We start from the raw sequence: 12323 nt of genomic DNA, 5'->3' as shown, positions 1-12323 counted from the left end.
CTCAATGAATTTTCATTAACTCAATATGCAGGAAACAGAACATCGCCAACACCCCAGAATGCCACTCATGCTCTCTTCCAATCATTCCCCCACAAAAGTAGCCATTATCCAGACTTCTAAAGATGTGTTACATTTTTTAAAATTAAATACTGACTTTGAGATAATTGTGGATTCGTATGCAGTTGTAAGAAATAATACAGTGAGATCCCACGTGCCCTGTACTTGGTTCCCCGCAATGGTAACAGAGTAAAACTATATAGGACAGTAAGGAAAATTCCCATCACCACAAGGATCCCTCGCATGACCCTTGTGTAGCCACACCCACTCCCTCCTTCTCCCTCTGCCTTCTCCCACAGCCCAACCCCACCCTGTCCTTAACGCCCAACAACTGCTCATCTGTTCTCCATTTCTATAATTTTGTCATTTTTAGAAGTTATATAAATAGAATTGTACGGTATATAATAACATTTTGGGATTGGCCTTTTTCACTCGGCATAATTCCCTAGAGATGAATCTAGACTGAATGTATAAATATTTCACTCCTTTTTATTGGTGACTGTTATTCCATCGTATAGATGGACCACTGTTTGTTTAACCATTCACCTATTGAAGGACATCTGGGTTTGTTACCAGTTTGAGGCTATTTTTTAAAAAGGTTATTTATTTTATTTTATTTTATTTATTTGTCAGAGAGAGAGAGCCCAAGCAGGGAGAGCAGCAGGCAGAGGGAGAAGCAGACTCCCCACTGAGCAAGGAGTCTATTGTGGGACTCGATTCCAAGAGCCTAGGATCATGACCTGAGCTGAAGGCAGACACTTCACCGACTGAGGCACCCAGGTGTCCCCCAGTTTGGGACTGTTATTAAGAAAGCTGCTACGAACATCCCTGTACAGGGTTTTGTGTGATCCTGAGCAAGTGTTCGTTGCTTTGTCTGCAGAGAGCAGAGAGCATCAATCCGATTCAAGACCACTCTCATGAATACTCTCATGGATGTCCTTCGCCACAGGCCAGGATGGGTGGAAGTAAAGGAGTAAGACACCTCCCCACCCCGCTCCCTGCCAACCTCGTCCCTCCTTCCCTTTGCCTCACAGGTCCTTGTCTCCCTCTGTTTTCTCCCAGTTCCCCTGAGTGGCTGCTGGGACTTGTCCCAATTGAGCTGTGATAGGGACCAACATTTATTTAGCACTCAAAATGTGTCAGGCGCCTTACGGATGCCCTCTGTCTTATTTAAGCCTTATAACCATCCAGCAAGATATGATTACGTTCAGAGGTATTAAGCCAATTGTTGAAGGTCACACAGCATGTAAGTGTCTGAGTGGGGTTCACACCAGGTTCAGTTGGACTGTTCCACAGCCAGGGTCTTAGAGCTCTCCGGAGAATCAAGGAATGCAGCCATCACTCCACTAGCTGGCTGGAATTTTCCAGTGATGGCAGCTCCAGGTCAAGGGCTGCTCTTCCCTGGCCACTTACTGGTTCTGTGACCTTGAACAAGTTACTTGACCCCAAGCCTACATTTCTTCTTCTATGCTGAGCCCTGGGGATACCGAGATGAACAAGCATCCAATGCCTGGCCCATAATATAAGTTAGGGTTAAGGTTTGGGTGCATGTAACAGAGACCCAAAGTAAAAGAGGCTTTGACAGACTAGAACTTGATGTCTCCCATTGAAATCCAGATGTAGGAAGTTCGGAGGCGGTATAGAAGTGTGAATCCACCCGCTTCCATCTTTCCATTCTGCTATACCTTGAGCGAGGCCCTTGTCCTCGCCGTCTAAGGTGGACAGTCTAAGCTCCAGCCTTACAGCCAGAGTCCAAGCCACAGTCGGTAGGAAGGAGGCAAGAAAATGCCTGCCCTGCCCTTGAAGAACACAGCCTAGAAGTCTCTCACATTGGCCAGAACTTAGCTTAGCTGCAAGAGAATCTGGAAAATGTCATCTTTATTTTGGAGAATGTGATGACATTTTCCCAGATAAATGTTGGGAATCCTGTTACTGTAGAGAAAGGGAGAGAATAGGTATGAGGGGTGAGGGCAGCCAGCTGCCCTGACATGGCACCCAGTGACTATTGTTGCCTAATAGTAGCTAAGCCTGTTAGACGCTCTTTAGCACTCTACCTGCATGACCTCTGACTCATTGAGCAGACTTTCTGGGAGGTGCTGTCATCATACCCATTTGCTGAAAGTGGGAAAACTGGACACAGAGGAGCAAAACCCGCCATGTTTGAGGTCACTCAGCTTGTCAGGGCTTGGGCTAGGACTGCACCCGGTCAGTCTGTGTGTGGAGTCCCAGGCTCGTCTCCACCCTGTTCCAGCAGCCTCTCCATGAATGAGGAAACTAATGAGTAACTGGGGGAATCCATGATTCCCATTGCCTGGGACTGGAGTCTAGTCTCGTCCACACGGAGCTTCAGTCACAGCTGTAATTTTTTACTGAAGATGTTGGAAGCAATCATGGCAGCGTAGTTGTCTTTCCCGCCCCCTATTCTTCAAGCGCTTCGTCTCTGCCCCACAGCCCTGGCATCAGATTCCGTAGATGAGCCTGCTGTCCTGTCCCTCTCTTTAGTGTGGTGGTGAAGAAGCAGGTGGGATTCGGAGTCGGGCAGGCCTGGGTAGGAATCCCAGTGCTGCAGGGCCTCGGCGAGCAGGGCCAGCCTCATCTGAGGGCTCTAGACTGTTGTCGCCTTTGGAGGCTGCTCTGAGGAGTCAGTGAGAAGAGGGCTTTCTGGACCGGGAAGGGCTTGAAAATGTTACCTAACTGCACTGCTTGGTAATGTGGGCTGGGGGTGGAAACAGAGATGCTTCCAGCGCCCAGGCAGGTCACATGACCAGGTGAGGCTGGCTGGTTGTCGGGGGCCGGAGGGAGTGGTGGGGACTCTCATCTGGAAAGGGCGTGCCCTGTCTAACTCCGGGTCACCTCCCTGGGGCCCAGAACCCCCAGCACGGCTCAGGCCGTGACCTTTGTTCCCCCCACCCGCAGTGAAGGGGAGTGGGATTTCTACTGGTGTGACGTCAGCTGGCTCCGGGAGAACTTTGATCACACCTACATGGATGAGCACGTGCGGATCAGTCACTTCCGGAACCACTACGAGGTGAGCTGGGGAGGCCGGTGGACTGAGTCGGCCAATTCATGTCACGGAATGTGGCAATGAGCAGTGGAAGGGAAGGTGGGGCACATGCTGGGGTGGGGTGGGGGGGAAGCACGTGCCCAAGATCCATGAGGTGCTAAAGAGTGTGAGAGAATAAGGGTCTGGTACCTGCACAGGCTGCCTTGGGGTGGGGACTGAGGTCACAGTCTGGTTGGCATTTCAGCACTGGAGATGGGTGGGGCAAGGGCGAAGGAGCAGGACTTTTGAGCCGTATGATGACTGCAGGGGAGAGGCAAGTTGAGCAACTGGGAGTCTAGAGATGGGAGGGAGGTCTGGGAGGAACCAGAACACAAAGATGGGACCGGAGGAGCCAATGATGCTGAGATCTGAAAGGTTAGTACAGCTTAGCAGTTAGAAACATGAACTTGGGAGTCAGACAGGTGCAGGTCAAATCCTGGCTGTGCCTCCGTTAGCTGGGTGACTCTGGGCAACTGACTTAACCTTTCTGAGCCTTGGTTTTCCGGCCTGTGAAGTGGGGATTGCTATAGAACGGCAGGCTCTCGGAGTTACTCTTACTGTGATTGTTATTGGGCGGGTGAGAGGCTGCGGGGGCCAGCTGTGGTGGTGGGGCTGGGAGCTGGGGCAGGACAGTGGGCACAAGCACTCACGGCCTGCTCCCCCACCTTGCTGCCCAGCTGACCCGCAAGAACTACATGGTGAAGAATCTGAAGCGGTTCCGGAAACAGCTGGAGCGTGAGGCTGGAAAGCTGGAGGCAGCCAAGTGCGACTTCTTCCCCAAAACCTTTGAGATGCCATGCGAGTACCACCTGTTCGTGGAGGAGTTCCGCAAAAACCCGGGAATCACCTGGATCATGAAGCCTGTGCGTGCCCAGGGCCGGGAGCAGGGGGAGAGGCAGAGGGGAGGGGGGCTTCCCAGGCACCAGACAGAGCAGGGATCCCTCCTGGCACATCCTGAAACAGAACTCTGCCTGGCAATTCAGCCTTAGGTTCGGCCTCCCCCCGAGGGCTGACTTCGTCTCCTCTTTGCAGTGTGTGGACCCAGTAGCTATGACAGCTGGTACACAGTAGGTGCTCAATGCGTGTTTACTGGATGAACAAGTGATCCTCAGGACACCAGGGCAGGGAATCCAGAGGCTTGCTGGAGCTCAGATCCCCGCCTCTCTTCCTGACGGGAGAGGGACAGCAGCGGCCAGGCCATGCCAAGCACGTTACCTGCGCTGCCCGGTTCTCAGGATGGCCCTTGGGAGGAGCTATTACCTCATTTTAAAGATGAGGAGACTGAGACCCGTGTATTCAAACATTCCATAAACACTCACTGAGCACTTGCCATGCGCCAGCCATAGACCTAGGCGCTGGCGACGCAGCCCTCAGGGAGTCGAAGTGGGTCTCTGCCTTCCTGGGGCCAGATAATACAGAGGACGAATGTGTGCGTCCAGCTGTGCTAAGTGTCAGTAGAGAGGAAACAGTAGGAGGCTGCCCACTGCCCGGCAGGCTTTTCTGAAGGGAGACTGGGCTCCGAGACCAGACCCTTTAGTACAAATACTACCTGTGCCACTTATTAGCTGTGTGACCTCAGGCAGATTACTTCTCTGCGCCCCTGTTTCCCCATCTGCCAAGTGGGACTGCGGTACCTGTCGCGTAACGTGTGTGTGACTAAGTGAGTTACTGTAGGCAGAGCACACACAAGGCACTCCGTAAGTGACAGCTGCTGTTGTCGTTGTTGTTATTAAAAGAATTAGTATTGGCTGTGGCCTGAAGGAGGCAGAGGGTCAGCCTGGACAAGGGCAGAGGTAGGGAAGAGCATTCCAGGAAGAGGGAACTGTTTGCAGGAAAGCCTTGCATCCAGAGATAACCCAGGGAACCAGAAACTGAGTGGAGGGCACGGGTGGCAGAGTACCCACCAGCCCCTCGGTTCTTCCTCACGCCAGGCCTGCTTTCTCACCACAAAGCCACCAGAGCCTTGAATGGCATCAGCAAAGCCTCCTACTATTTCCCGGGCTTGGGAATGTGCCAGGCCCCAGGAAGGGAGCTGTGGGGAGCAGGGTGGGGACAGCCCTTCCTTGTGCAGCTGGGGACTAGGGCCGGTGTTGGCCGATGCTCAGTCAATAGCACAGGTGCTCGGACGGGCAGACGAAAACCACAGATGCTCCTAGGATGCTCCCAGCCGGGTTCCAGAGCAGCATTTGCCTCTTGCTCCTGTCCCTGGCGAGGCCTGCTGGGAGGCCTGCTGGGAGGCTTGCATGTCTTCTCTGTAGCCAGAGCAGAAGGGGTTGGGCAGAGGAGAACAGCAACCCACTGGGCGTTCTGGCTCCCAGCATTATCCTCCCAGACAAATGGTAATTTGTGCTAATTGGGAAGAGCAATCGCGTATTAAGTTGATTCCTTTCCCAGCCCACGGCCTTTGTTAGAGGCAGACGCAAGACGGCTGTAATTAAGGGGCGGCATCTTGGCTGCGTCCCTGCAGAGCTGCGACACCCTGTCTGGGGTGCGGGGTGCGGAGAGTGGGTGCTCTGGGCTCTAACTCTGTCCCCGCTGCTTATGAGCCGGCTGACCCCGAGCAAGTTCCTCACCCCTCGAAGTCCGCGTCCTCGCCGTGGGTGAAGTGGAATTCGTGAGTGTGCCTACCTGACAGGGCTGGGAGAATCCGGTGAACTCACAGCATGTTACACGCGGGAGGTCCACAAGTTATACAAAGGGCTTGGCACTTAGGGGTCCAGTCATTGCCCAGCTTTACTGTGATTTCCGGGAGTCCAGGCAACACCTTCTCTCCCCTTGCCCCTGGAAAGCACTAGGCCAGTGCTCCCCAAACCCACAATGTGCCCGCAGTCATCGGGGATCTGGTTCAAGGCGGAGCTGATTCAGCAGGTCTGTGAAGGGCCCGAGAGCCTGCATCTCTAACCAGCTCCCAGGGGAGGCCCTTGCTGCTGGTCTGCCGACCACACTTTGAGGACTGAGACTGTGGAGGAGTCATTCTCAAACCTGAGAGTGCATGCGAATTTTCTGGAATGCTTATTAAGGCCCCTCCTCCATCCCTCAGTGTCTGATTCCGTAGGCCCGGTGTGGGGCCTAAGAATTTGCGTTTCTAACAAGGTCCCAGTTGTAGCAGCCAGGGTTCTCCAGAGCAACAGAACTCTGTGATCCACGGGGCTAGAGTATTAGGTGGGGCAAAATCAGTCCACAAACCCTGTTGCTTGGATTCCTTCGGGGTAGGGAAAGTGTTAAAAAAAAAAAATAGGACATTACTCCAAATTTAGAAAATAGAGGGAAAAAAAAATCTCAAATCCCTCCACTCTTCCCACAAGGCCTGTCTCTGTGAGCCGGGTTGTCATCGAGCACCCACATGCCAGAGTTTTCACATAGTTGCCGTGGCGGGGCCAGGGAGGGCAGCCACTGGGCCGCCTTTTCCCTCCGGAGTCTCCTCTGCACGGCTCCCTAGGGCGTGCTGAGTCTTCATCTTCCTCTCGAGCGGCAGCAGAGCAGGGGCGATGAGGGGGCGAGTTGGACTCAGAAGGGAATAAGCAGCATCGTTCCCTCCATGCCACCCTCAGGGACCCCTCTTCCCACGGAGCCTGAGCCCCAGCCCCTCTCAGAGCTTTGCTATCACTCTCAGAGTATAAGAACAAGCCCCTGGCTTTGCCATTTAAAAGCCCGGGTGATGTAAAAATTGCATTAGTTCAAACTTCTTTTCCATCTGAACATTCTCCCCTCCCACCAGCTCAGGCCCTCTGGGTAGGCAGGAGGGAGGCAGGACCCAGACCACGGGACCACGCTTGCTTGTCTAGCCTCCCTCACGTGGCTGGGGGGCAGGGTCTGGCTGTCAGGGCTCAGGCCTGTCCATCAGCCCTGGGGCCTGTCCTGCGGTCCCTGCGTGTCTGCAGATCTGGTTTAACACTTCACTCAGGGCCATGTACATCCCGGGCAACCACTAGGCTGCTCCCAGCTCTGGGGGCGTCTGTCCAAATTGCAGGACAGGAAGAATAGAATTTAACCTTCTGTTTCGCAAGTTTCCTCCACCAGAGCTTCTCAGATCTTTTCACTGCAATATCCTAAGAGTTGGGGGTGCTTTGGGCAGCACATAGCAGAAGCCCGACTAACGGGAGCTCAGACAAGAGGGCAGGGGCTCTGCACTGTTCTCACGTCATGGGTTTCTCTGGCATCTGGCAAAAATCCTGTTTCACACTGTGACAAAGGAGTGTTTTTAAAAGGCTAATTTGATTATAAAAGGAAGCAACTATATTGAAAAACAGTCATCAAACAAACGGATAGTCTGGGTCCTCTGAGAAATAGACGCCAAGGCACGATTGAACATTCTGGGAGTTTTGCCTGTAAGGAATAGGGGGAGGGTAAGGGGAGGGGGAGCTGGGACAGTTGTCAGACCCCCAGTGAGGGAGAGGGCAGAGGAAGAGAGGCACCTAGAGGCCTCAGGGAAGCTGCCAGCCAGCGGAGGTCCCTGTCTCCCTGGAGTGGGCCAGGCTTCGTGTCCCAGCCGTCCTTGGTCGGTGGCAGGAGCAGCCCCTGCAGGGGAGCCAGGCAGGCACAGCGCTGAGGGCAGTCAGCAGGGTCCTGCTGTTAGAGACCAGCTAGAGCGTCTCACGACGGCCACACAAACTATGACATGTTTTTTTTTAATTTAATTAATTTATTTGACAGAGAGGGAGAGAGAGAGGAAGAGAGCCCAAGCAGGGGGAGCGGCAGGCAGAGGGCGAGGGAGAAGCAGGCTCCCTTGCTTAGCCCGACGCAGGGCTCGATCCCAGGACTCCAGGATCATGACCTGAGCTGAAGGCAGACGCTTAACCGACTGAGCCAGCCAGGCGCCCCTTCTTTATGCCATAGCAGTTTCATTAAAAACTAAAGACAGTCTAATAGCAGACCCATACTTACCATAATTTCAAAGTCATAATGAGCATAAACAATAGTTTGAGATACCCGCAACAACCTTCATGTGATATAAAAATAACTGAGATGTTTTGAAAGTAAAGTCGCAGGCGTGGCTAATATTACTATGGTTTGTTGTCTGCATTCATAATGGAAGGCAATGGGAAAATCTTAGTGTAGGATGAAAAATGCTCTTCTCATTCAAGTTTACAGGCGCCAGGACGTTTCCTTTAATGATGAAAGGTCAGTTCCAGGGGTGATCGAGCAACCTTGGTGGGCAGCTCAACAGCATCATCAATTCCCACCCCAGTGGGTTCGCTGCTCCTCTCAGTCTCAAAGCGGCTGCCACACCCTTAGCTTCGCTTCCTCGTGCCTCTACCTGCCGCAGGAATAAAGGAACACCCTGATCTTGTGTCCCTTTTGAAGAAGACACGAACTTCCCAGAGGTCACTGCCGCAGACTTCCCCTGGCACCTGCTGGCCCGTGCCTGCACCAGTCACGTGGCAGCAGGGGCGTGGGACCACCTGGGAGGCCAGGACCACCGGGAAGAGGTGATCCAGATGGGGTTCTGTTGGGGGCACCTGGCTGGCTCAGTGGGTGGAGCCTGTGATTCTTGATCCCGGGGTCGTGAGTTCAAGCCCCACCTTGGGGGGTAGAGCTTACATTCAACGAACAAAAAAACCAAATGGGGTTCTGTTGGCAGAGAAAAAAAGGGAATTTTTTTCCCCTACTCAGGGTTGCTGAGTAGACCACCAACCACATCTGTAACACCCAGCGAATGCCATACAATGAATGCCACGTGTGAATGGCCCGCAGGGGCAGGGCAGGCCGTGGCAGCGGGTCAAGGGCCATGAGTGGCTCCAGGGGGTGCAAAATCAAAGTATGGCTCATTCTAATAATCCATTCCTATTATTTTCCAGTTAATTTATCTTTTTAAAAAATAATATGTTTTACTCCCAAGTCATCAAGACCGATACTGCCAGGGCAGGAGCGTGTCTGTCTTGTGAGTCTGTGTACTGGCGGGCACTCGGCCGGAGGTGCGCGGCCTCGGGCTCGTGAAGCACGGATTTAACTCCCTGAGTTAGTCGCCTACTGGTCGGGTAACCTTGAACAGAGTGCTTGGCCTTATTCTTCGGTTCCCTTGGCTGCAAAATGGGGATAGTGCTAATGCCTACAGAGGATTTTGGGGGAAAGCTTTAACGAGGTGAGGTGTGGAAATCTTGGTGCCTGGCACGTAGGAAACACCTGCCGTTGTTGTAAACCGTTCCCCTGACGGTAGTGTCCGGGTTCTATTGCCGCACCCCAAGACTCGGCAACTGGAGACAAAATCACATCTTATTCAGCCCCCGAACCTCCAGTTGGGGCAGCGCCTGACAGGGAAGGCTCCTGGCTGCTCCAGCATCTGCTGGGACAGCTCCCGCGAGGGCTGGAGGATCTGCTTCCAAGCTGGCTCGCGCACTCGGCTGGCGAGTCGGTGCTGGCTGTTGGCTGGGAGCTCCGCCAGGGTGGAGGGCTGGAAGACTCAGTTGCCCTCCATGGGGGCCCCTCCATATGACCTGAGCTCCCGCCCTGCAGGGCGGCTAGGTTCCAAGGGCAACCAGGCCCAAAGACAAAGCTGTGTGGAGCTGGATTGCCTTGGATGACCCAGCATTGGAAGCCACGGAACGTCACTTCTGCCATATGCAATCAGTAGAGACAGCCCTAAATGCTCGCCCGGATTCAAGGGGAGGGCACATCGACTTCACCTCTCGACGGAGGGTGGGGGTAGCAAGGTTCTGGAAAAACATATGGGACTGGAAATATTTCTGTGACTGTTTTTGCAAACTACAATCTGTTGGAGCTAGACAGTAGGTGATTTCCCGTCTTAACAACCCTGATGTATCACCATGCAGGAAGTTTATTTTCCACTCTTGGGGATTCTTCCCTTAGGAAGGCATCTCCTGGAACGGGCATGTTTGCTAACATGCTGACAATGCTTCAAAGAATAAAGGCATTTTATTACCTCAGCTAACACGAAAGCCAGGGAGTTCCAGGTCTGGGGATGGGCTCAAGGATGCTGTTAAAAGCCCAGGTTCCTTATCTTTCTTACCTGTCTTAGCACTCTGTGTTCTCTGTCTGTTGTTCTCTGTGTGGCAGCTATAGGCCTCACCTCCTCAGACTGCAGCATTCAAAGAAAGAAGGAAAGGAGCCAGACATCTCTTTGTCTCTCTCCCTCCCTCTTACTCCCTCCCTCCCTCTCTCTTTCTCCTCCTCCTTGATCCTGATATTTTTTTTTTAAAGATTTTATTTATTCATTCGACAGAGAGAGAGACAGCCAGCGAGAGAGGGAACACAAGCAGGGGGAGTGGGAGAGGAAGAAGCAGTCTCCCAGTGTAGGAGCCCGATGCGGGGCTCGATCCCAGAACGCTGGGATCACGCCCTGAGCCAAAGGCAGACGCTTAACGACTGCGCCACCCAGGCGCCCCGACCCTGATATTTTTTTTTTTTTAAGATTTTATTTATTTATTCGACAGAGATAGAGACAGCCAGCGAGAGAGCGAACACAAGCAGGGGGAGTGGGAGAGGAAGAAGCAGGCTCATAGCAGAGGAGCCTGATGTGGGGCTCGATCCCATAACGCCGGGATCACGCCCTGAGCCAAAGGCAGACGCTTAACCGCTGTGCCACCCAGGCGCCCCCCGACCCTGATATTTTTAAGAAGGAAGAAAATCATTCTTAGAAGCCCCGAAGCCCCAAGCAGATATCTCTGTAGGTCTCATTGGCCAGAATTAGTCACGAGTTTCCCGAGAGCTGCAAGGGAGGCTGACAAAACAGGTGTGTGGTCTTTCCAGCCTCCGTGTGACAGGTGGGCTCTGCCGGCCAGAGAGAAGGAAGGGAATGACTGTAGGGAAGGCAGCCAACGAAGGTGGGGGTGCAGGCTTCTAGATCAAAAGGCAGGAGCCTTATAAAACTTCTCAATTGAAGTTTAGTAAACAATATGCTCGAGTTATGGGGGCGCAGCTTGGTAAATTTTCACGAGGTGAGCACACCTGAGTAACAAGCACCAGGCCGTAGACGGAGGAGTGCCAGCCCCTCAGCAGCTCCCCCAGGCCCTCTCCCACCCACTGCCCTTTGGGCCCTAACAGCATGGATGCACGTGTCTGCCTGTGTACTTTGTATCACGGGAGACAGGAGGGAGAGCTGCACTGGGCCTGGTTTCTCTCCGGCAACATTATGTTTGCGTGGCTGCCACGGGCGAGCGCACATTGCTCGCCAGCCTGCTGTAGACTGTTCCACCGCGTGAGTCTACCCCCTGGGAATTTCAAGGTTGGAGCCACTGTGAATTGTGCCGCCGTGGACGTCCCTGTGTGTGTCCGTGGGTGCCCGGGTGCACGCGCTTCTGCCGTGTAGGGGCCTAGGAGAGGACCTTCTGGGTCCCAGGAGGTGCTTGTGTTCAGCTTTAGGGAAGCCGCCCGTTTCCAACGACGTGCACTCCCACCCGCAGCTGTGAGTGCCAGTTTCTCCACAGCCTCACCGACACCTGCTGTTGTTCGTTTTTCATTGTTTTAATCTTTTACCAAAGATTTTATTTATTCATTTTAGACAGAGAGAGAGAGAAAGAGAGGAAGCCGGGAGGGGCAGAGAGAGGGAGAAAGAATCTGAAGCGGACTTCACAATGAGCACAGAGCCCGATGCGGGGCTGGACCTCACCACCGCAAGATGGTGACCTGAGCCGAAACCCAGAGTCTAACGCTCAACGCCCCCCCCAGCCACCCGGGCGCCCCTATTGTTCGTTTTTAATTTTAACCACTCTCAAGGAGCGCGGAGTGGTATCCTCTTGGGGTTTTCACTTGCATTTCCTTGAGACTAATGAAGTTGAGTGACTTTCCATTGTTTCCATGAGGTGACCTTCTTCCGTGAAGTGGGTTTAAGTCTTGCATGGCCGTGAGCTGTGGGAACCGCTGATGCGCACTGATGAGTTGCTTTCCAGAATAGCGGTGCACAGGTGGCTGCCCCTGAGCCCTCCCGGTGCTCCACGGCCGTGTGGGCACCCCGTCTTCTGGGTGTACATAGCCCCAAATCACGCACACGGTGCTGTGGGCAGGGTGGGGCTGGGTTTGGGCTCCCACTGCCCCATGACTGGGAGCCCTTCACGCAGTGGGCAACCTGGCCAGCCGTGCCCGACCGCTCTGCCTGCCCCTGTGTTGTACAAAGAGCCTCACGCTGGCCAACTGGGCCGTGCTCAGAGGAGAACAGAGGGAAACGAGGGTTTGCATTCCGTGGGTGCCTTACTGCTAGAGAAAAGAGGACTCAGGGGGACCTGCTTAGTGGCTACAGATGGTCAAAGCACTGTTCTGGGGCCCAGGG

At 53.7% G+C, this 12323-nt stretch overlaps 1 protein-coding gene across 1 annotated transcript in view; it reads left to right on the top strand.

The window, feature by feature from the left end:
• TTLL9 (tubulin tyrosine ligase like 9) overlaps nt 1-12323 on the top strand; it is a 37316-nt gene that overhangs the window by 7565 nt on the left and 17428 nt on the right. The window contains exons 3-5 of the mRNA XM_045810110.2: nt 938-1030; nt 2974-3085; nt 3778-3963. Coding sequence (XP_045666066.1) covers nt 938-1030; nt 2974-3085; nt 3778-3963 — 391 coding nt within the window. The remainder of the gene's footprint in view (nt 1-937; nt 1031-2973; nt 3086-3777; nt 3964-12323) is intronic.

The sequence above is a fragment of the Ursus americanus genome, chromosome 22 (assembly GCF_024610735.1).
Source record: "Ursus americanus isolate L20-20 chromosome 22, mUrsAme1.1.p, whole genome shotgun sequence".
Classification (NCBI taxonomy): domain Eukaryota; kingdom Metazoa; phylum Chordata; class Mammalia; order Carnivora; family Ursidae; genus Ursus; species Ursus americanus.
The sequence above is the reverse complement of the archived record's forward strand: the minus strand, read 5'-3'. Positions and strand labels throughout refer to the sequence as shown.